Source organism: Mchenga conophoros, linkage group LG4 (genome assembly GCF_057382185.1).
Source record: "Mchenga conophoros isolate Kocher_MC1m ecotype Shallow Benthic linkage group LG4, M_conophoros_male_GT1.1, whole genome shotgun sequence".
Classification (NCBI taxonomy): domain Eukaryota; kingdom Metazoa; phylum Chordata; class Actinopteri; order Cichliformes; family Cichlidae; genus Mchenga; species Mchenga conophoros.
Genome location: NC_140529.1, coordinates 25,248,259 through 25,272,376, shown reverse-complemented (window position 1 = coordinate 25,272,376; position 24,118 = coordinate 25,248,259). Strand labels below are relative to the sequence as shown.

At 43.1% G+C, this 24,118-nt stretch overlaps 1 protein-coding gene across 2 annotated transcripts in view; it reads left to right on the top strand.

Moving 5' to 3' along the window:
- The window catches only part of crebbpb (CREB binding lysine acetyltransferase b), a 46,027-nt gene extending 22,781 nt beyond the window's left edge, over window positions 1–23,246 (top strand). The window contains exons 3-31 of one of the 2 annotated variants that reach the window (XM_085271236.1): window positions 641–808; window positions 4,529–4,769; window positions 5,578–5,691; window positions 6,421–6,666; window positions 6,756–6,852; window positions 7,045–7,182; window positions 7,286–7,403; window positions 7,559–7,721; window positions 7,874–7,930; window positions 8,197–8,318; window positions 8,845–9,033; window positions 9,198–9,584; window positions 9,778–9,954; window positions 10,132–10,306; window positions 12,098–12,216; window positions 12,314–12,553; window positions 12,733–12,821; window positions 14,157–14,237; window positions 14,371–14,427; window positions 14,533–14,610; window positions 14,731–14,798; window positions 14,877–15,027; window positions 17,569–17,715; window positions 17,810–17,923; window positions 18,037–18,202; window positions 18,581–18,748; window positions 19,000–19,161; window positions 19,479–19,760; window positions 19,880–23,246. In XM_085271236.1, coding sequence (XP_085127362.1) covers window positions 641–808; window positions 4,529–4,769; window positions 5,578–5,691; window positions 6,421–6,666; window positions 6,756–6,852; window positions 7,045–7,182; window positions 7,286–7,403; window positions 7,559–7,721; window positions 7,874–7,930; window positions 8,197–8,318; window positions 8,845–9,033; window positions 9,198–9,584; window positions 9,778–9,954; window positions 10,132–10,306; window positions 12,098–12,216; window positions 12,314–12,553; window positions 12,733–12,821; window positions 14,157–14,237; window positions 14,371–14,427; window positions 14,533–14,610; window positions 14,731–14,798; window positions 14,877–15,027; window positions 17,569–17,715; window positions 17,810–17,923; window positions 18,037–18,202; window positions 18,581–18,748; window positions 19,000–19,161; window positions 19,479–19,760; window positions 19,880–22,273 — 6,708 coding nt within the window. In that variant the 3' untranslated portion in view covers window positions 22,274–23,246. Of the gene's footprint in view, window positions 1–640; window positions 809–4,528; window positions 4,770–5,577; window positions 5,692–6,420; window positions 6,667–6,755; window positions 6,853–7,044; window positions 7,183–7,285; window positions 7,404–7,558; window positions 7,722–7,873; window positions 7,931–8,196; window positions 8,319–8,844; window positions 9,034–9,197; window positions 9,585–9,777; window positions 9,955–10,131; window positions 10,307–12,097; window positions 12,217–12,313; window positions 12,554–12,732; window positions 12,822–14,126; window positions 14,238–14,370; window positions 14,428–14,532; window positions 14,611–14,730; window positions 14,799–14,876; window positions 15,028–17,568; window positions 17,716–17,809; window positions 17,924–18,036; window positions 18,203–18,580; window positions 18,749–18,999; window positions 19,162–19,478; window positions 19,761–19,879 lie in introns of both variants that reach the window. The other variant, XM_085271235.1, reaches the window with a different exon arrangement.
- The last annotated feature ends 872 nt before the right edge of the window (window positions 23,247–24,118 follow it).

The window sequence follows — 24,118 nt, the reverse complement described above, 5'->3', positions numbered from 1 at the left end:
CTCGCGAGTTTTCATGCAAGGCAGCTAATTTCTGTTTACCTTCAGTCAGACGGAGGACAAATGATTCGTATAAAAATCTGCTGGTTTGAAAAACTGCATGGAGCCCATGCTAGCTCCTTCACACAACAGCATTTACAGCTTTTTTTGTGTCATTCCCTGTTTCCCTGTGTCTCCCCACAGTGGAAGTGAAACATGTGGAGTAGAGTCATAAAGCCAAACACATGGTTGAATTAAACTGGAATTATCCTTTAATGTGACTTTTCTTTATTGGGAAACACTGATGAGAAGACTGACCATCATTTTGTAGACTTTGAAGGATTTGTTTTTTACCTGCGCTTTCAACATAAACAAAAACAACAACGAAACTTTATAACAAGCGGCAGCAGCAGTGCTCCTTTTCTTGAAAGGAGAGTGCTTGAATTTGTTCTGTGTGTTCGTTATCAGATTAACCTCCTACGGTGCCCAGTAGGAAAACTCTTCTTGGGCTCCTGTTGACCTTCATTGGATTTGCAGTGTATGTTACAGTCTGTCCCATTTGCAATGAGACACAAGTGAGTGGAGCGGTAAAGGAGCTGTCCACTATGAGGGTATGCTGCACGATAGGTCTTCTAACTAGCCTGCATCCTGTTACTCACTGTAGATGCCGATCCCAGGAGCTCCATTTAGCCAGCAGTATGGCCAGCCTGGGGTGCAACAGATGGGGGCAGCGGGGGTCAACGCCCAACAACTGCAGAACAAGACAGCGATTTCCAACAACCTTCCTCAGTTCCCTGCTGATTTGAAGGGAGCTGGGAGTGTGCCAAACATGGTGAGTGTCCGTCCGTTGTTTAAAAAAATAATAAACGAGGGTAAACGTCCCAGGCTTTAGTTTAAAGTTAGTTTCTGTCCTTGCTGCTACACATTAAATTCTTATTTTAGCTTTTTTACTCTGACACAACTTACTGAGCCCTTCCTGAACTTGTACCTGTTGGCCTGGTTTCAGCTTTTTTTCCACTGTCATCTTCCTGTTGTGGAGATGAGCACCAGGAGCTAAACTTCAGCAAGTCTGTTTCAGCGTACTTACAGGGAAAGTGACTCAGTCCTAGTAGAGCTGTTGCTTTTGACTGGTCAACCACAGCTGTCTGTTGTTGATCATCAAACAGATGTGACGTTGCATCTGGTTTTGTAGGTCAAGCAGGGACAGTAAAAACAGTGTTTGATAAACCGCGTGGTCTGCCTTACAATGCATTTCGTTGCACTTATGGTTATTGAGCATTTCATGTTCTCCACTGTCTTCTGCATTGCTTTGCACTTTGAGTATGTCAACACCATGAACCAAGTTTAGTTGCAGGAAGTCCCCGGGCTTCGCTGTTGCCTTTTTAAAAAATGCATCCAAATGGTTTAAAGCGCACCTCTTCTAACTTGGTGCTATCCACCCACCCTAATGCGTACTGTGGCTAATTGGGACTTCATAGATGGACCTCTCACTACTGCCACTGGTAAGAGAGGGAGAGAAACATAACAGGAAGTTTATTTCATGCTTCCAGCATGATGGCATAGTAGCATAAGTTTGTTCTCATTGAGCAATGTATGTTAGTCAACCCTTATTACTGACCATAAGTGGACAGCAACCAGGATAAGAGGTTAAACTGTGTGAAATGGTATTTGGAGGGTTCTTTGTTTTTAAACATCTTTGTAGATCTTACAGTCTTTTATAAGATTTTTGGCAGTGTTGGCATGGTAGTTTGTGAGGTCGGGGATGGAGGATGGAACAAAATTTGTTTTCTTTAAAGTATTTAGTGTTGGAAATAAATCAACTTTTGTCCAAATTTAGTGAAGACTTGAGAAAGAAAGGATGACTTTTGCTTTAACTTGGGTTGGGTGTTGAATTTTCCAGTCACAGCACGCCTTAAAGTAAATCTTCTGTAGCATTTTAATAACCTTAATTAGCTTGAGACTATTAATTGGCCCGTTGAAGTTGAGTTGTTTTGATGTAGCGAATGCCAGCTCTAACAGTTTGGATGCAACTCTAGTTTTAATGTTATTTTGATGGACTTCTTTTTTTAAATCCACTTGTGTATAATGTTTCACTTATCTGAGTATCCATTTAACATTAACGGTCGTTACCACTTTTTCCTGTGATTACACTGTATGTCGTCTTTGCTGTTAATGCAATGTTATACGTGACATACATGACCGACAGTTGCGATGGTGTGTGGGAGCGCATGTGCCCGCACACATGTTCATACCAGCGCAACGGCACTCTTCCAGTTGAGTGTAGATGTACGGGCTACAGTGATCATTCACTTACAAACAAGAAAAAACAGACGGGGCATTTCTTTGGGTTTTTTTTTTTTTTTTTTTTTTAGTTGGAGTTTAATGTAGCTGTGCACTAGCAGAGATGGTAGGTTAACTCTTGTGTATTTGTTGGTGAAAGAGAGTATGTGTGTGAGGAGGGTTTGCAGTGTGGTGGGGGAAGATGGGTGCGCTAGTTTTTATGTGTGTAAAAACAGATTAAAGTTGGAGGAATTATATCAGTGGGGGGAAAAACTGAAAAGAATAGACTCCGGCGCACCATTCGCGCTGTCTTCTCTGCATCTTTCCCCTTTTCCTCTGGTAGAGTCGGACTCATCCAGAGGAAATATTCCTGTTTACCCTCAACTTTCTCAAGATGTTTGTCCACAGTTATTATTGTTTTAACTGTTCTGTCCCCTCATGGTCAGTAAAATTCTTTTTTTTTTGTGTGTGTGGTTAATGCTGGAAATGGGAAATTGTTTCACTTTCTCTCTCTGTCCGTCTGGTTCTCTCTGAACACGCTAATGTCTGCGACGGAAATATGTAAGCAGAGGCAGACATATTTGTCCCTAAAGTTTTGTCACTATTTTGCATTTTCCCTCATCGTCATTCCAACATTTTGTCATCTCCTTCCAGGAATTTGCTAATATCTGCGATTCCTTACAGTGGGGGCAATAATTATTTGATCCCCTGCTGAATTTGTAGCTTTGCTCACCTATTAGAAATAAATGTCTCTAATTTTTAGGTAGTTTTATTTTAAATCGAGAAAGAATATCAATCGAAGTCCCAAAAAAATATGACACACAAGTTATAATTTTGTTTGCATGTCAGTGAGTGAAATAAGTATTTGATCGCCAAGCAAAATTTGGAGAATGTGGGAAAACCCTTGCTGGCAAACACATGCGTAAGATGTTTTTGTAGTTGGACACATCTCAAGATTTAGGTCCACTCTTCTTTACAGAAACTTTCTAAATCCTTTAGGTTTCTCAGCTGCCGCTTGGCAACTCAAAGCGTCAGCTGCCTCCACAGATTTTCTGTAAGATTGAGCTCTGGAGACTGGCTAGGCCACTGCATGTTCTTGTAGTTGGTCACCAGGTTTGGCCACATCTCAGGAGGGAATGTTCTTCTTCTTTAGCCCCTCCTTTTTGCCTTGGCAGTATGCTTTGGGTCATTGGTCGTGAATGGGTCTTCTAAGGTTACAATCTTCAGTCTTCTGGCTGTGGGAAGCTTCTCAGTAAAGATTTTATGGTATTGGCCCCTCAGTGTGGTAAACTTGTCCTGTAAACTTAGCAGAAACACAGCCTCAAAGCACAATGTTTCATCCCTGACTGTGGAGAGGTGTTCATTGGGTTATACTTAGCATTTCTCTTCCTTCAAAGATGACAGCTCAAGCTAGCAAATTTAACACGGGCTTGTACATGTGCCTTCTTGAGCAGGTTGTCTTTGAAGGTGCTGATTACAGTTTGATTGATTACAGCATAGTGTGTTGCTAATGGTGTAATGCTTGGTGACTGTGGTTCCAACTGCCTTTAGATCGTTGACAAGCTCCTCTGTATTTTTGGGCTGATCCACCATCTTTTCTCATCATCATCCTCAATCCATGAGGCAAGAGCTTGCATGGAGTTCCTTAACGAGTACGAAGATTTATTTTTCTTCCATTTCTGATTAATCTCACCAAGCTGCTTCTTGATGGGTCTTGCAGCTCATTGCAGCCTTGTGCAGGTCGACAGTCTTGTCTCTGACATTCTTTGACACTCTTTGGCCTTGTCCATGGGGGTACAGACGATAGATTGGGGGGAAAAAAAAGGATTCTGTGGAAATCTGCGTTTCATACACTTAAGTTGTAATCAGGAGTATCTGCAAAAGACTCGTTGTAAAGGGAAAAAAACCTGATTATTTATCATATTGAGGTGAAAGTTGTACAAATGTAAAAAACAACTGCAATTAAAAAGTAGCCAGAAATGCATACTGGCCTGCAATGACATGTGTAGTTGCATTTCCAGGGAGGTGCACATCAGGTTACCGCGTAGATCACGTTGTGGGGTTTCATACCTATGATAAAGACTTAATTCTAAGGCCAAAAAAATATGCATAGCTTCAGTCAGAGGAATAATATTTTTCCTCTCCTCACGCTATGATCAATCATATATCCACATTTAAGTTTTTGCCTCCCGGGGTTTCACATCTGTGTCTGAGTTTGCACCTCTGTGCGTATCCATCACTAACTTGTGTGCGTATTGTGTGTTTATCACAGATGCCGCAACAGGTAGCATCAATGGTCCCTGCTCCCGGTGGTGTGTCCGCAGGCCCAACGGCCGACCCTGAGAAGCGAAAACTCATTCAGCAGCAGCTGGTCCTGCTGCTGCATGCACACAAGTGCCAGCGGCGGGAGCAGGCCAACGGGGAGATGAGGACCTGCACCCTGCCCCACTGCCGCACCATGAAGAACGTACTCAACCATATGACCCACTGCCAGGCTGGCAAAGCCTGCCACGGTGAGTGAAAGTGATGAGTTTTTAGAGACTGAATTAAAAAATAAATAAAGAGAAGCCTTGGATCTACCCATATGAGCTTTTATGTGACCGTGTTCTTCTAATTTGGTATTTTATCTGCTAACTGCTGCTAATAATCTCATAAAAACGAGATTCAGCTTCTAACAGATGGGTTTACTGTGCCATGTGTTTGCAGCCATAATTAGAGCCTGTGATGTGGGCCTGATGCCATTTCATTTAGCATCTAAACAAAATGGCAAGATGTCTTGCAAGTTTCATCCAAACGACAATAAACACCTGTTTCTTCAGACTCGCACATATACCATTACCACAATAGTTTTGAGTGAAATTTCAAAAAATAAAAAATATCCATGAAATTTGCCTTTTTGAAAATTACTGACTTAAAATTTTAAAATGTGGCTTTAAAATAAAATGCTGAGGATTACAATTGTGTCACTTTTCGATTTATTGCTTAAATGGAGACAGTTCAATTGTTTCATTAACCAAGCCTCAGTGATTGACATTACCCAACAAAAGTTGAATCTTAAGTTACAAACAAGTTTCTCCTACAGTTTGGTCCGTGTCTGTTAGTCAGTAGCTTCCCTCTGACAGTTGTTGGTAGTGATGAAGGCATCCAAGAGTTATAGACTTGGAAATTTGTCATTTTATATTTTTTTTCTCCATTTAACCAGCACCTGTTCTTCACTGTAGTGTGTAGATATTGGGGTTCAATAGTCTTGCGATTTCTCCTGAATTAACTGTCACCAGCACCTCACTCTATTTTTCCTATTTGTGCTTTATTTTTCTCCAGTTGCACACTGTGCATCATCCAGACAGATCATTTCCCACTGGAAGAACTGTACGCGGCACGACTGTCCGGTGTGCCTGCCTTTGAAAAATGCAAGTGACAAAAGGAATCAGCAGCGTAAGTAACTTAGCAGCTCCATAATTTTAATCTTAATTATTCATTAAACCCATATGAAAAAACCCCACATGGATTATAAAGCAGATATCTGAAATGCAGGTAACTTTTCAGTAAAGCAGTCATTACTCTGGGATAAGCCTCTCATGTTTGTGGTATAAAGTGGTGCCACCTGCAGGTTGTTTCACTGCCACTTCTCTGCTGGCTCGCAGACTGTGAGGGCTCGAGCTGCAAGAGGATTCCTCTAGAAATACTGGGCCTGTAATGTGACACCCAGGGGAGGGGCTCAGTGGCGCTTTTAACACTGGGGGCAGGTTCTTGGGACAGCATGCTCTCTAATTGGTTAAAAAGCCCTATGACAGATTTAAATCCCCCACAGAGGCAGCATGCTCCCTGTCAGCTATCAACACAGCAGGGAGCAGCACAGGGATGTCAAAGTCCCAAAAAGACTATTTGTAGGGTTTTTTTTTTTTTTTTTTTTTTTTTTTTAATTTTCACATAAAAAAAAAACAACAAGTTTTTCATTTTTATGTTTAAAATTGTTATAGTCATATACTAATCTTATTTTTTTTTTCTAACAATTTATAGGCTGACATTATTAATACAGGAGAGCATAGAAGCACATCTGAAGCCGCATTTACTCCTCAGTTATTGCAGGCTATTACTTGAGTTAATTCTTTAATATAATATTTATAATGCAAAACCAATTATCATCCTGTTTTCTCCCTACAGCTACGCTAAGTTCATCTGGAGCCAGTCTACAAAATGCCATGAATGCAGTTGGACCTGGCCAGCCCAGTGCAACAGCCATCAGCAGCGCTGCAACACAAATTGACCCCAGCTCCATGCAGAGGGCCTATGAAGCCCTGGGCCTGCCATATGGGAACCAGTCTCCTGCTCAGGTGCAGGGCCAGGGTCCATCTCAGCAAAACCCACAGGGCCCCCAGCACCAGCAGATGCGAAATATGAACCCATTAGGTATGGAATAAAACGAAATGCCAGTTTAGAAGTTTGTGTATAATTGCTTCTGTGCCAGTTTTTCATAAATTCTTCTGTGTTTTTACCAGGCTCTAATCAGATGAATCAGATGGCAGGAAGCATGGGTACCCCCTCCTCAAACCAGACTGGCTTGCACTCTGATTCCTCGTTGTCTGCGCTTAGCAGGTAAGACTTTTCATTCCTTCTGCATCACTTGAAACGAGGTCTACTGTACTGCCCTTCCCAAAATAAATTTATGCCTCTCAAGTCAGTCATAAATATGTGTTCTCAGTCTCTTCTGTAATTTTATTTTATTTTATAGAAGATTATTTTTCAGTGTTATTTACAAATTATGTTCAAATTGCGTCCGTCGTACAGTCAGCTGATGCCAGATGGGTCAGTAGTAGGAGGCATGGGAAACCTCCCCGCTGCCACCCCTCTGTCTGCCACAGGGCTAAGGAAGGCCTGGCATGAACATGTTACTCAGGACCTGCGCACCCATCTGGTGCATAAACTGTAAGTGCAACAATAAAACAGCTGTGTTTGTAGATAGATGAGTTCTCATATGGTACAACAGGTTATATTTGCTTATTTTATTTTATTTTATTTTTTTCATCAGAGTACAAGCCATATTCCCAACCCCAGACCCAGCAGCACTGAAGGACCGACGCATGGAGAACCTGGTGGCTTATGCACGCAAGGTTGAGGGTGACATGTATGAGTCGGCTAACAGCAGGGTAACTTGATAAAGCATCTTCACGCTATTCCACCTTCATCCTTTTTGAATATCTTTGAAGCTCTTTGTGCAGCTATCCTTGCGACTGAGATGAAATCATTTTTAAAATATCCCCCCCTTTGTTTTTGTTTTTTTGTTTTTTTGCCTCCTCACTAGGATGAGTACTACCACTTCCTGGCAGAAAAAATTTACAAGATACAAAAGGAACTGGAGGAGAAAAGGCGCTCCCGGCTTCAGAATCAGCCTAGCATGGGACCAGCTGGGCCACAGCAGCCTCAGCCCAACCCCATGGGCCCAGGACAAGCCATTCGACCTCCTAGTTAGTAACTTAAATTCTTAATCAGCCGTTGACTGTCCTAAGTTGACAGTACCAAAATACCTTATGTTATAATTACTTTAATGTTTCATCAAATCTCTGTTTTTATCTGAAAGAATCTTTTAAAAGAACCTCGACTTATCCTGTCTTCTCAGATGGACCTACACAGATGCCTAACATGCAAAATCAGATGATGCCCCGCATACCACAAGGTATGTGTTCATCTTCTGGTTTTTGTTTTGTTTTTTGGGGGGGAGGGTAGCACTTGAATTTGCGTCTTTTATTTCTAACATGCTCTAGTGGTTTGTCTGTTGAATGCCACTTTTATTTGTTTCATTTGTCCACACCTGTTAAATTGCTCTGATACAGGATATCAAATTGATCTGGTTAAGTCTCCCTTATATCCCATTTGGTTATGCATTATTAAATTATATTAATTCCCAAGGATCTTAACAAGATATGTACTTGTCCCCCACAGGAATAAATCAGTTTAACCCAATGGCAGTGCAGAATACACAGATGCCTCAGGCACCCATGGGAGCAAGGACTCCCTCCCCCAGGAACCATCCACAGCAGATGAACATGAACTCCATGCCAGCGGTTAGATACACTCCTTTGTTTCGTTTTGTTTTTGTGTTTTGTTTTTCTTTCCCTTTTCTCTTGCCTTGAAGCAGTTATTTTTCTCTGAGCTCACTTGCTTGCTCCCTTAAATTTCTTTTCCCTCTTCTTGACCGTGAAATACGCGAGTCTTTAACTGTATATTTAGTTAATGCTCTGTTACTATTGTCACACGGAAGCATCAATACAAAATGTGTTTCCTGTAGTTCACACAGATCTTGATTCATTTATGAACCAGCTGCTAATGAATAATCTGTACTGAAACTACTGCCCAGGCCTGGGCTTACAGCCGTCCCAGGTGTAGTTTGCATCTGTATTCTTCTTTGAGTCAGCCGAGGCTGTTAAGTTTACACCACAGGACCTTCAGAAAAATAGCAGGATGCCCTTGTGGTAGCTTGCATGTTGGTAGCATTTCCTTTAGAAACAAATGATTTTACCTGGCAGACACCTTCATAATAGGTGTTGTCTGTTGTTTTGATTTATCTATTTGATCTCTTTGACTTTACAGATGGGAATGTCTCCATCAAGGATGCCTCAGACTCAAGGAATTATGGGTAGTCATGCTAATAACATGGTATCTCAGCCAGCCAACCAAGGCCAGTTCCTGCAACAGGGCCAGTTTCCTGTAAGTGCGGGTGGAGCGATGAATGTGAATATAGGTTTGGGACCTGCCATGTCACAGGCTAGTGTCACACAGGTGAGAAAGATGCTGAGGTTTTTTCTTAATTCTCCTAGACTTTTTATTGCACATTGCTTGTTTCTTTTTAAATATACAATCTTTTGTGTGTGACTTTGGTGTCACACGCTTTGTAAATGGTTGGTAAAGTTATTCTAATAGTGCGCACACCTTTGTTCCAACAGCCACAAAACTCTAACCTCCCTCTGAATGCACTGAGCTCCATTGGCTCTCAGCTGCCCTGCGGCCCTACAGCTCAGCCTGCCCTGGGTACCACCCCTCCACCCAGTGCCTCTGCCACCCAGCAGCAGCCGCCGCCACCACCACCGCAGCCACAGCCACACCATACTCCCACCCACTCCCAGATGCTTCCACAGCCCTCCACTCCCGTGTCCACGGGTGGGCCCTCCTCCACCCCAACCCACATACCTAGTGGCCTCCCTCGTCCCCCCTCAGCCTTGGGGACACCACCTGACCCTTCTCACCCTCTCACACCCCTGCAGCCCCAACCTGAGCCCTCCAGCCAGATGCAGCAGCCCTCCTCTGTGCAGGCACAGCACCCCAGCACGCCGGTGAGATACTAGTTTTTCCCTTTCCCTTATGCCTTTTTCACTTTCCTTTAAACCAAACAATATTTCAAATTTTATTTAATAAAATTTAGCTGTCAATATTTTAATCGCAGGAGGGGAAAAGTTTTTTTTCTTATAAATCAGAATTATTTTTTAAAAACTGGCAGCACTAAACAGTTTCTGTTTCTGCTTTAAGTTGTCCCATCAAACAGCAGCGAGCATCGATAACAGAGTGCCTACCCCAGGCTCTGTGGCTGAACTGAGTTCCCAGCAGGCCCTGCCTGACATGAGCAGCACTGAAGCCAAAAGTGAAGTAAAAGATGAAGAAGACGACAGCAGCTCTCTGAAGACGCAGAATGATGTAAAAATGGAGGTATGTGCAAACTTTCTCCACCACAAATAAACCAGTTCTGTCAGTAAATCTGTCTTGTGGGATTTCAGTAACTTAATCTAAGGCGTTATGCTTCCATGGGTGTCAAGTGCTTGATGGTTTGCTGTCTTATCAGTGTTGGATAGATGGTTAACAATCATTGTGTTAATATATAATCAGGAGGAAGAAACCAAACCCCCAGTGGTGAAGAAAGAGGAGCCAGATGCAGCAGAACCAAAGCAGGAACCAATGGAAACTGAGGAAAAGAAGCCAGAAGTGAAGACAGAACCCAAAGAAGAGGAGGAAAGTGGGGCCAACAGCACGTCAACTACCACCGCTCAGAGCCGCAAAAAAAGTAATGTTACTATATTTAGATATAAGGTGTAAAAAAATTAGACATAGGATGAAATAGTTTTTTGGTATTTTTCAGCACGCTTGAACACCCAAATGCTTGCTCTTCCTTGGTAGAGTGCTCAAGTTAAAGGTGTTATACTTAAACAGCAGCACAAGGAAAATGGCTTTTTCACTCACTCACCACAACACTTTCACTAAAATATCAATGGATGCTTTTCTGTGTATATAGGAAGTACACTCTTGGCCTCAAAATCTTGTTTAGACCCTTTTAGCACGACGGTCTTTGTGCAAGAGTTTTGCGTGATTGTCCACAAGTCTCATCAGACAGATGAAAAGCTACATGTTAGCTAGCTGTAAATGTTCTATTGTTGAGGGTTGTTTTGCATAGACTATTTAAAATCACTCCACAACATTTCAAAGGAAATAGCCTATCTTTCACAAAAATAGTTGAGCTGTGAGCTGCCCAGCCCCGGAGGCAGGTCGCTGGCCTCAAACCACAAGATTTTTTTCCATCATACTTAACAGGTGGTCCAAGACGCTTCCTCTGAAAAGCCACTTTTGGTCCGAGCCTAACGACTGCTATTGTTGTATTTGTTTGTCCAGAGCATGTTCTTGTCAAAAGCCCTTTCTTTTGTATTCACTGGCAGACTGTAGTTTTGCGTTAATGCTTTAATAGGACAACAAAGAATTTTCTGGCATGTCTCCTGTACATGTTAAACGTATGTGATCTCTAATGGCTGATGCAATCTGGTTCTTATAGTGGAATTCCAATGAGCTGCTGTTTTAATTTAACAGATAAAGTAACTAGTTGTTTGAAGCCTTAGCCACTTGTAGATCATTTTCCTCATGGTGGAGCAATTTATTTATTTGTACATCTTTTTAATCCTTTGCCAGACTTAAAAAAGTATCTAGAGACTATTTTCTGAAGGTTTTTTAAATTCCTGGCATGATGACAGCAAACACTTCAAAAGCATAAAGAGAACTGGGCCCTGGATGTCAGAGGCAGGTTCTACTTGTCACTTCCCAAGAAGGCTGTAATCATTGACACCTAATCGTGATATAAGTGCGATTCCTTTTTTTTTTTTTTTTTTTTTTTTTTTTTGGTATTCGTCCCTTTTGTCAATGTTTATCAACAGCATTATCTACTGGCAGCGTCTTTGAAAAAAGAACAGCATTTGCCTTTCAGACATTTTAACATGAAGTCAAATTTTTTTATGGGTATTAGTATTTTGTGTGTATGTGTTTTATTTAAATATTTAAACTAATTCTGGAGTGGAAATCTATTGAACAAGACACAATTTTATGCCTGCATCACCAGGCATTTAATTTGTAAACCCAGCTGCACGCCACTGATCAGTACTGAGTCCATTTAGTTAAGGAATGTCACGATTCCTTAACTACCGGTAAATGGCTCAGGCTCAGGGGGTTGGGAAGCGTATCCGTAACTGGAAGGTCGCCAGTTCGATCCCTGGGCTCTCTGTCCTGGTCGTTGTGTCCTTGGGCAAGACACTTTACCCTACCGCCTACTGGTGTTGGCTAGAGGGGCCGATGGCGCGATATGGCAGCCTCGCTTCTGTCAGTCTGCCCCAGGGCAGCTGTGGCTACAACTGTAGCTTGCCTTCACCAGTGTGTGAATGCGAGAGTGAATGAATAGTGGCATTGTAAAGCGCTTTGGGTGCCTTGAAACGCGCTATATAAATCCAATCCATTATTATTATTAATAATTATTTTATTTTTAGACATAGGTATGCTGTTTATGTGTTTTTCCTCATGGGCTTATTCTTGTCTTTAGTTTTCAAGCCAGAGGAACTGAGGCAAGCCCTAATGCCAACACTTGAAGCCCTCTACAAGCAAGACCCAGAGTCCCTGCCTTTTAGACAACCTGTAGATCCAATGCTGTTGGGTATCCCTGTAAGTATACTTAATGATGTGCCTTTACTCAAAGCTTCGAATTGTTATGGGTCATTTGCTCAATCCTGGAATTGCTTCCCTGCTTCTGCTCCTGTAGGACTACTTTGACATAGTAAAGAATCCCATTGACTTATCCACCATCAAGCGGAAGCTGGACACGGGTCAGTACCAGGAACCGTGGCAGTACGTGGAAGATGTGTGGCTCATGTTCAACAACGCGTGGCTGTACAATCGTAAAACATCCCGAGTCTACAAGTACTGCACCAAACTGGCAGAAGTGTTTGAAGCAGAAATCGATCCTGTCATGCAGGGTCTGGGCTACTGCTGTGGTAGGAAGGTAAGATGGCACATCCTGGATAGTCAACACAAGCTACTTAGGGCAGCACACCATTCTGCTTACTGATAAAAGTCACTTACCCTTAGTTTAGTCTTTATTTGGCTGTTGACTTTAGATGAAAGCTGATTGTCACATTTACGTGTACCTTAATGTTTTGTGGTTTTTTTCCCACCCTGCAGTTTGAGTTCTCACCACAGACACTGTGTTGCTATGGCAAACAGTTGTGCACCATCTCGAGGGATAGCACCTACTACAGCTACCAGAACAGGTAAAGGTGCATGCTTTCTCTGCTGAAGGGATTGGCATGGGTAAAGAGGTGAAGAATTAATTATACAAAGTGGGTGTGAAGTTAAACCCTCAAAAGTACAGCATGACTAAAGATCCCACTTCACATTCACCATTCTGAAAAACTATAACCCAGGAATGTGGGAAAAAAACTTTGATCTTAAGTGGGCCGGACCAATAAAACTTCCCTTTTTCTCCTTGTGTGGAAGTTTAACTTCACATTGAATCCCTTAGATACTCAAAAAAGTACGATTCCAATATTTATTGTTGCTGTTTTGTAACACCCCCCCACCCCCCCCAAAAAAAAAAAAAAAAAAAAATCTGTCTGATCAATTGCTGTCATTGAGTTATACATGGCCATGGGGAGGTCTTCATCAGCAGGAAAAGCTGTAATACCTATTAAAATACAAGTCTAATACAAGTTTAAAAGTCCCAAATTTATACCTTTTTCGCTGAAGCCAATCTGTGGGCAGGGTTTGAGTTTTTACCTGGCCAATGCTGGTCTCTGGGCCTTATGTTTGACACCCCTGCTCTAAGGACATAATTCTCACCGGCTTTCCTTTATAGGAGTATTGCACCACAGTTTGAGTTGAGTGAGTCATATAATTAGGACAAGCAAAACGCATGATGGGTCCATCCCTCACATCTATCCCTTTAATTTCTTTCTAGGAAATGAGCTCCAAAGCACCCCCTTCTGTGCAGAATATGTTATTGCAGCTTAACATTAGTCCAATGGAACACACTTTAGTTGTAGATAATCAATGCTAAATGCCTCAAGATTTCCCAAATTAGAATTAAAGACTTGGACACTGTTAAAGGGAATTTAGTCATGTTGTTTCTGCTTAAAGGAACCGGCACAATTGTTTTTGCATCATCACTCCGGTCTCTTCTGACATGATCATCCATTCATCAACTCTTAATGCATGTTGCTTCTCATAAATGATTTCAGTGTAAATGTCTTTACCGTTTTGATTTTGCAGCATGCATGTTCGATGACGATGTTGAACACGAATTTGTTGTTGACGACAATCATTTAATGTCCTTAACATAGCATCTGAGCATGTTTCCCCACATTTCTGTTCCACTTTGAATGAGAGTGGCTGAATCATGACCGTTTTGACTAACCATGTACCTCTACCTGTGTGTGTGTGTGTGTATGTGTGTGTGTCCTTCCGTCTGTCCGCTGCTCATGCTCCATCCTCGGTTGTTGCTGTGTGCTCCGTTCACTCTGCATTCTGCCACCCGTACGCCGGTTTGCCTGTGCTGCTACTGTGTGTGCTGGCTGCAGTTCACCCAAATATGGCCTTATTGCCGACAGGTATCACTACTGTGAGAAGTGCTTCAATGAGATCCAGGGCAACAGTGTGACCCTGGGAGATGACCCGTCACAGCCACAGACGTAAGTTCCTTGGTCCCCGGATGTCTGAATATCACCCCGTGATCATCGTGGAACCATTTGCTTTCTGGCTCTTGTTCTCTGGAAGGGAATAAATAGTCACAGATTTAACATGAAGATCTCTCTTTTTGTGCAGGATGATATCTAAAGATCAGTTTGAAAAGAAGAAAAATGACACGTTGGACCCTGAGCCGTGAGTATTCTCTAGACAGTTTCATTTTGATGTGTGTGACTGCAGTGTTGCTTCTTTGCTGCTTTTTACCGAACAGAAAGAAAAAGCATGTTTTTGTCATCGTAGGTATATTGAATGTAAAGACTGTGGACGAAAGATGCATCAGATCTGTGTGCTGCACTATGACGTCATTTGGCCGTCAGGGTGAGTATAGCTTGACTGCTACGCTAGACAAATATCTTCAAGCACATAAAAGAAATGTTTGACCGTCATAGAATTTATATTTGTTAGTTGACACTAAAAATAATTAGATTCTCGTTTCAGTTTTATCTGTGACAACTGTCTGAAGAAGTCTGGTAAAGCAAGAAAGGAAAACAAGTTTTCAGCCAAGAGTAAGTTACATATACAAGTAAAACAACTTCTGACAAAGAATGTCAGTGTTTAAAACATGTCTTTGTGTGTTCGTTAAGGGTTGCAATCCACAAGGTTGGGTTCATACATTGAAGACAGAGTTAATAAGTACTTGAAAAGGCAGAACCACCCTGAAGCTGGTGAGGTGTTTGTGCGAGTGGTTGCCAGCTCTGACAAAACTGTGGAGGTTAAGCCTGGCATGAAGTCTAGGTAAGTGTCACACCTGCTTTACAGCGCTTATTTTTAAAAAATTTTTCCTTTGGAGGGTCCAGATGCATAAAAGCATCTGATAAATCTTCAATAGCATTGTGTTTTCAATCTTTTCAATCACGCGGCTGATTCCACATTTATCTCAGCTAGAAACTGAACTGCATAATGCCTCAGAGAACAGTTTTTGTATTTTGCAGCTCATAGAGTAGAAGGACCGATGAGCTTGTTTCTCCTACAGTATTGGGCAGAATTTAATCAAACTTGGACACCATGGTATGATGACAGCAAACACCAAAATGATCACCATTTTGGGTTATTACCAAATATCCCAAAGGTTTTTTTTATAGGGACTCATCACTCCAGCTGGACTATTGATCAGGATTTAATCAAATTTAGATACAATGATCACGTAATTGATCACCAAAGGCATATTTTTCATTTTATGAGCAATAACCTGGATCGTTTGCTGAATGCACTGTGCCAGTGATGTGCTAGTTTTAGGAAAATGTTGTTGGATAGCCTTGGCTCAGAAGGTAGAGCATGTCATCTACCAATCGGAGGTTGCTGGTTGGCTGCTCCAGTCTGCATGCCAATGTACCCTTGGCCAAGATACTGAAGCCAGAGTTGCTGTCAGTGTGTTCATTGGAGTGTGGATGTTGGATAGAAAGCACTCAGACAAAGAAAAAAGTGTGTGTTTGTGTGAATGGCTGAATGAGATGTCTCAAGTATAGTAGAAAAGCTCCATATATGACTAACTAGTCCATTTGCCTGTCCATTTGTGTATTTGATGCCTTGTGCAACGTCACAATGTCGATACATAATGCAATTTGTTCAGATATAAACAGAAATCTCCATGTTCATACTTTCATATCAAAGATCTGACTGTGGAAAGGGAATTGGTTCCGGAAAACATCAGAGTTATATTTAATCTTATGAAAATTGATTTACTTTTTTTTTTTCTTCTTCTTTTCACAAATGACTTGAGTTTGTCTTTTAAATGCTGTTGTATCCATCCATTCAGTAATGCATTTTAAACTGCCTGTCCAGGTCTGAGCTGTCTGGGCCTCTCAAGCTAGCTGAGAGATACAATCCCTACAGCATGTGCTGGGTTTGTCATACCCGAAGCATCTCATCTAGGTGATACTCAGGAGGCATCCTAGCCAGATGCTTCAACCATCTCAACTGCTTCCACTGGGCTTGAGTAGAGCCTTTATTCCTCCACACCAAAATGACCTCAGCCCAGACACTCTTCGAAGGAGGCTAATTTCCTCCACTTCCTATCACTACTCAGTTATTGCCAATAGGTGATTGTAGGAACATAGATTCACCAGTAAAGTGAAAGCTTTGCCTTTGTGCTCACCTTTAAACAGCATTTACATTACTGTAGATGCTGTGCTTATTTCTCAGTCTCCCACTCCACTCTTCCCTCACTCATGCACAAATCTTTGAGATATTTGCCCTCCTTTGCTTGAGGCAGGCACTTGTTACCAACCTGGAGTGGGAAATCCATCCTTTACCGGGTGGGAACCACGGCATCTGACTTGGAGGCGCTAATCCATGCCAGTTTGTAATGTGCTGCAAACATCCCCACTGGGAGCTGTAGCCCATAGCAGAGTGAAGCCAGCAGAGACATGTTAAGACCAATGAACATGACACCCTGTGCCATTTGGCTACGCCTAGAAATTCTGTTCATAATAGTAATGAACAGAATCGGAGACAAAGGGCAGCCCTGGTGGAAAACAAGCCTACCTTATTGCCAGAAAGATGAACCCAATGACCCATAATCATGAAGCAACCCCTGAGGGGGCACAGTTGAATTGCTTCTTCAAGTCAGCAAAAGTATCTGTAGAGTAGTTGGGGGCAATACCCCACACACATTCATCTATCATCATAGAGGGCACAGAGCTGGTCCAGTGCTCTGCAACCAGGTTGAAAACCACATTACTCCTGTGAATGGAGGTGGACTTTTCTCCACAGGGGAAGGGAAGCTAAAAAGTGTGATTTCCTGTTGGAGTTGATACCTCTGGCTCCCCACGGCCTACAGTGTGGTCAGAGAACTGCTTTCACCTCCCGAGTTATCTGACTTGAGGTTGCTAGATTTTCTTCAAGACTTATGGGAATCTTGTTCCATGGCTCTATGTACCAAACCCCTCCCACACTCGAGTTGGCGTAGTTGGCGGCTAAGAACGCTGTCTTCTGCCAGTACCAGTCAGCTGCTTTCAGAGTTGCACAAGTTAACCAGTCTTGAAAGAATCCCTCCCTTTTGATTGAGAACTCCCTTCACTTATGTCCATCTTCTGCCAGAAGCCATCGTAGGCGGATACTGCGTCAGGCACCAACAACTTTATAATCACAGTTCTGCACATCTGCGTCAGCAATGGAGGTGTGGTACACGGTTCATTCAGACTACATGACCCCAGCTTCCCCAAGGATGCTGTTGACATGCCTCTGCCAGAAGCTCTAAGAGCACCCTGACTATACGTTGAGGTGTACTCGATCTGTCCATTGCTGCTGTTGCTTACACCTTCTCTGTTTCCACAGGTTTGTAGACTCAGGTGAGATGGTGGAAAGCTTCCCCTACAGAACCAAAGCACTTTTTGCATTTGAGGAAATAGACGGGGTGGACGTTTGTTTCTTCGGAATGCACGTCCAGGAGTACGGCTCAGAGTGCCCCTTTCCAAATACCAGGTAACACGGGCAAAATGTTAGAGGCATTGCTCTAAGTTTCCTTTTAGTTTGTGTGCATTATTCTCACATCACATATTCTGTATCTCTTTTTCAGACGGGTTTACATATCATACCTCGACAGTATTCACTTCTTCAGACCGCGTTTGCTAAGGACTGCAGTATACCATGAGATCTTAATAGGATACCTGGAGTATGTGAAAAAACTTGGGTGGGTAAAAAGTAACTTTATGCAGTGTTGCATTTTAGCTCCTTTCAGTCATGTATTGATGCATGTTTAATTCTTCTAAGTGCTAAGTGAGTCATAACTTAATTCCTGACCAGGTATGTGACGGGTCACATTTGGGCCTGCCCACCCAGTGAAGGAGATGACTATATTTTCCACTGCCACCCTCCGGACCAGAAGATCCCCAAGCCCAAAAGGCTTCAAGAGTGGTACAGAAAAATGCTGGACAAGGCTTTTGCTGAAAGAATCATACATGATTACAAGGTCAGAAAATTATACCAGTAAAAATAACTTTGTAACCACCTGTGCATGTTATGTTTCTCAAGACATTCCCAGCTATAATTAACATTTTGAAGTCTGGTGTTGGCGGCAGGCGGTTACCACGCTGTTCAGCTGAACTAACGTAGTTTGCTTTAGGAATATAAATGATTATCTTGTAAGACTCTGGAGTGGCTGATGGGCACATTTACACTGGAATATCAGTGAATTAACATTTATTACCAAACGACTTAGACTTGATGTACACTCTGATGGGAGTGACTCCCCCCCCTCATTTTTCATAAATCCAACTTCCAACTTGACCCAATTAGAAGCTCTTGTTGCCCAATTCCATGATAAGAGCCTTTGTGTGTCTGTGTTCAGGACATTTTCAAGCAGGCAACAGAAGACAGGCTGACCAGTGCCTACGAGCTGCCGTACTTTGAGGGTGACTTTTGGCCTAATGTACTGGAGGAGAGCATCAAGGAGCTGGAGCAGGAAGAGGAAGAAAGGAAAAAGGAGGAGAACACAGCCTCCTCTGAGACAACAGAGGTGAGTTTGATGGATACATGGATTCAGAATATTTTTATTAATGAAAGAAAGCCTCTTCTGATCCCAGAATCAACAGCCCAGTGTTTTAAGTCCTTTGTCTCGCCCCAGATTGTATCATTCTCAACTACCCATTATATAAATGCTTTTGGCTTTCTGGCACTGTATAAACCACTCTGCTTAATTGCATAATCTCATCTTGCCTGTTGTGCAATCTCAACTTCTCTAAATGTCCATGTGTGTCTTTTTACAAGGGAGCCCAAGCTGACAGCAAGAATGCCAAAAAGAAGAATAACAAGAAAACCAACAAAAACAAGAGCAGCGTCAGTCGAGCCAATAAGAAAAAGCCTGGAATGCCAAATGTAGCCAATGATCTGTCCCAGAAGCTCTATGCCACAATGGAGAAACATAAGGAGGTGGGAAACCCTAGCAACTATAACAGATTTTTTTTTTTTTTTGTCTCTCCTAAATGAATAAAATTTCATTTCATGTAACATTTCAGTAACTTGACTCTTGTTTTAAAGCTTGGGGAAAAAATTCAGACAAAGCTGGTAGATTGTTGTGTGTGAAATTCTAAGTACAGAGCAGCGTCTCTCTTACTGTGCTGCTTCCTGAGGATAATTGAATTCCACATGAAAATTTTCTTCCACACAAGAGTTATGGAATTTGTCACATTGCACTACACTTCAGCAATGCCTATAGCTAACAGTGTTGCTTCCCCTCCTGCCACCAGGTATTTTTTGTTATCCACCTCCATGCTGGGCCAGTCATTAACACCTTGCCACCCATCATGGACCCTGACCCTCTGCTGACTTGTGACCTGATGGATGGACGTGATGCGTTTCTGACCTTGGCCAGGGACAAGCACTGGGAGTTCAGCTCACTGAGAAGGTGTAAATGGAGCACAATGTGCATGCTGGTGGAGCTGCACAACCAAGGCCAGGACCGCTTTGTGTACACTTGCAATGAGTGCAAGCACCATGTCGAGACTCGCTGGCACTGCACAGTTTGTGAGGTAAGATACAGTTGTGATCATTGACCGTGTTTTAAAAGCAACATCTCCATCGGTTTTGAATTAACACCTAGTTTACATTTTTAACTAAGGTTAATGTCATCTCTCTCCCCTCTCATCAGGACTATGACCTATGCATTAACTGCTACCACACTAAAGGCCATGATCACCAAATGGTGAAGTGGGGTCTGGGCTTGGATGATGACAGCAATGGTCAAGGTGGAGAGGCCTCCAAGAGCCCTCAGGAGAGTCGACGCCTTAGTATCCAGCGCTGTATCCAGTCCCTGGTGCACGCCTGCCAGTGCCGCAATGCCAACTGCTCTTTGCCGTCCTGCCAGAAGATGAAGAGGGTGGTCCAGCACACCAAAGGTTGCAAGCGCAAGACCAATGGTGGCTGTCCTGTGTGCAAGCAGCTCATCGCTTTATGTTGCTATCATGCCAAGCACTGTCAGGAGAACAAGTGTCCCGTGCCCTTCTGTCTCAACATCAAACACAAGCTTCGACAACAGCAGCTGCAGCACAGGCTTCAGCAGGCTCAAATGATGCGTCGCAGAATGGCCACCATGGCTGGAAGGGGTATGCCTATGCCATCTCCACCTACCTTAAATGCCCCAGACACTCCAAATTCTGTGCAGCAGCCTAATACACCCCAGACTCCCCAGCCCATGTCCAACCAGCCCCAACAACAGCAACCACCAAACCCCACCAATATGTCCCAAGGCTTTCCCAGCAACGGCCGCAGCAGTCAGCCTCCAACACCAGTGCCGCAAGGTAAACCGGGGCCTCAGTCATCCCCTCTCCATCAACAGCAGTCACCCATGCCCAACATGCCGCACCAACAGCAGCCTCCACAGCCTCGCCAGCAGCAGCAACCGCAGGAGTCATTGATGGAAGCCCTGAAGGTGGCCAGACAGATCGAGATGTTAGCTAAGTCAAAGCAGCCGCAGCAGCAACAGCAGCAGCAGCAGCAGCAGAAGCAACAGAATTATGCAATGAATGGGATGCCAATGAACCACCCACGCATGATGGGGCCCATGCCAAGCCAAATGCAGATGATGCAGGGGCCACGCGGGCCCCAGGTGATGCAGCAGGGCCAGTGGGGTCCGGGGATGCAGAATCCCCAGGGTCATCAGCCACAGGTTCCTCCTCAACAAGGCCCCATGCCCCCTCAGCAGCCTCAGGGAAACCCAATGCCCCAGCAAGGTCAGCCCATGCAGAGGCCCATGATGCCCCAGCAAGGTCACCAGATGTCTGGGGTCATGCCTACACAGGGCTCCTCACAGCAGGGCATGACACCACAGCGACAAAACATGCCCCGAGGTATGCCGGGTAACATTGCTCCAAGTGCCCTGCGGGAGCTATTGGACACCCTAAAATCACCCAGCTCCCCACAGCAGCAACAGCAGGTCCTGAGCATCCTCAAGTCTAACCCCCACCTCATGGCCGCCTTCATTAAACAGAGGACGGCAAAATACCAAGCCAACCAACCACAGCAGCAGGCCCAACAGCAGAACCCTCAGGCCATGCTAGGATCCCAGCCAGGAATGCACACAATGGTGGGCATGGCAAACCAGGTGCAAAGGCCAGGAATGGCACCTCAACAGCAGCCTCCTCAGCAGGTGGGACCCCAGGGAATGCCATCCATGGGCACCCAAGGCCAGATGGTACCAAACGGAAATCAAATGTTCCGCAGACAGCAAATTCTTAGGCAGCAGCAGTTGCAACAGCAGCAGCTGCTGCTGCAACAGCAACAGCAGCTGCAGCAACAACAGCAGCTGCAGCAGCAACAGCAGCTGCAGCAGCAACAGCAGCAGCAGCAGCTGCAGCAACAACAGCAGCAGCTGCAGCAACAACAACAGCAGCAGGGAGGTTTGCCTCCAGCCCATGGGCAGTTCCCCCAACAGCAGCCGGGACCAGGAAGCTATATCCGTATGCAGCAGCAGCAGCACATGGCTATGCAAGGAGGTGGGGGGCCTATGGGACCGCTCCCTCCCACATCTCAAATGGGCCAACCTGGGATGGGAATGGATGGACAGCAGAACTTCCAGCAACGCATGCTTCAGCAGCAACAGCATCAGATGATGAAGCAGCAGATGGGCTCTTCGGCACAGGCCAACTCGATGAGTCCACAGCCTCACATGCTCCAAGGCCAAGCCCAGGCAGGAGCTCACCTACCTGGCCAGACAATGGCAAATACCCTGGGAAGCCAGGTACGCTCTCCAGCCCCAGTGCAATCGCCCCGCCCACCTTCGCAGCAGGCACCTCATTCCAGTCCCTCCCCTCGGATACAACCCCAGCCGTCACCTCAGCATGGCGCACTTCACTCCAACTCTCCCCATCCCAGCTTAGGAGGTCCCATGTCAGGGTCCATGGAGCAGGGTCACATGGGAACACCAGAGCAGAGCGCCATGCTCCCGCAGCTTAACACACCAAACCGAGGGGGGTTGAGTAGTGACATGGGTATGGTGGGTGACACGACGGGAGACACACTAGAGAAATTTGTTGAAGGATTGTAGCATTTTGAGACAGAAGAAAGGCATTGTTCTGTTTTCAGCTGCAACATTTTTCTATTTGCTGATGTAAAAAGCTAAAAGAAATCACAAAATAAATTAGTCTTACGAGGCCTACGGACTGTGAACCAAGGACTACTTTTTCAAGTACACAGAGTGATTTAATAATTGCTGTTGAAGAAACAACAAAGACACAATGAATATATTTTTGGTTCAGACCAGCCTTGCAAGATTTTGCCCTGGTCTTTGTGTTTTAATTTGTTTTTCATTTGTTATTCTCTGGTATTGACTTTTTTAAAAAACCTTCTCTAAAAAAAAAAATTTCATTTTATTATTTTTTATTTTGTACGTTTGCAAATTAATATTGTATTTGTGTAAAGAAGACTGTAAAATTATTTGTGTGGGAATTGTTTTTGCCAGGCTTCACCTCTTGCTCAGTTTCTCTGTTCCTGGCTAATTTATTCTAATATGCCATTTTTCAAAAAGGACTGCCTTTAGGAAAGCCTTAATTTCTTTCCTGTTTGCAGAGTCTAAAGGAGATTAACGTATTTGTATAGATCTAGGAACTATTGCACACACCCAAACACAATTTGCAGGTTGAAGGTAAACCTGCGTTGACTCTTCATGTTCACAGGTGCAGGAATGTTCTTTTTACTGGCCTGGGCCCAGTGTTCGTCTTGCAGATGTTCAAAGATTGCTTTGTCTCTCCTTCAGTCTAAAGAAATTCTCATTAAGTCCTAAACCTCTTTCGCCTGTGGTGGGAAATTATCTTGTTTGACTGCTGATTTGTGTTCAGAGAGTTTTGTGCATCATTTTCTCTCGCATTAAACTTGACTTGATGATGAACTATTCTCTAATGTAAATCATGCAGGTGGACAGTACTGTAAATATGCAGAAATGAAATCACTGTACAAATTGGTTCAAATGGCTCATTTCGTACTTATATACCATATTGTTAAATAAACCTGTGTGCCACAGACTCTGCCTCGAATCTTTCTGCATGGGGGAAATTCGTATGTGTTCAGCAGCTGGGCTGATTTTTATTTGCTCAATCATTTCTCTATATTTAAAAAATAAATAAATAAAACGATCCATTAGATTTTCATCAGTTGCGTGTGGAAGCTTGTTTGGGCCACTGAAGAATTTGTTTGTTTTGGTTTTTTTTTTTTTTTTTTGGGGGGGGGGGGGGTTGCCCTCCTTAAGTCAAGGTTTCAGGTAAATTCAAATGATCACTGACATTTCAAACTTAGTTGGACATTAACATTTTGAAATGTGTAACCTGAAATTTTGAGAGATGATGAAATTATGAGATGTGTAACTTAAAGTTTTAAACTGATAACCTGAAGTTATTGAGATATGTGAACTGGAATATTGTGAAATGTAACTCAAATTTTGAAATAACCTGAAAATTCGAGGTAAGATTTTGAGAAAACTGAATTTTTATGTAGGTAAGAGGACAAATTGAAATATAAAACTTGAAATTTGGAGATGGGTAATTTGAAATTTTTGTTTTATTTTTTTCCCCCAGTGGTAACGACAAGCTTTCATAGTTTCCAAGAGTTTATTTTGATGTGAGAACAGGATCAAGAAAAATCTTCACATTTAAAAAATATGAACCATCAGATTTTTGCCATTGACAATTTGAAATGTAACAAATTGTTGCAAAAAAAAAAAAAATGCTGCTTGCATGAACATAACGCACTACTTTTACATTCTGTTTGACCTTGAATTGTAAATTGGGAACAAAGAAAAAAATCTAAATTTTAAGTAATCAGAAAACTCTAATAAATAACCGTACTAAAGATGAATATAAATATATACACATATAATATACACAGGTGATTAGCCGTG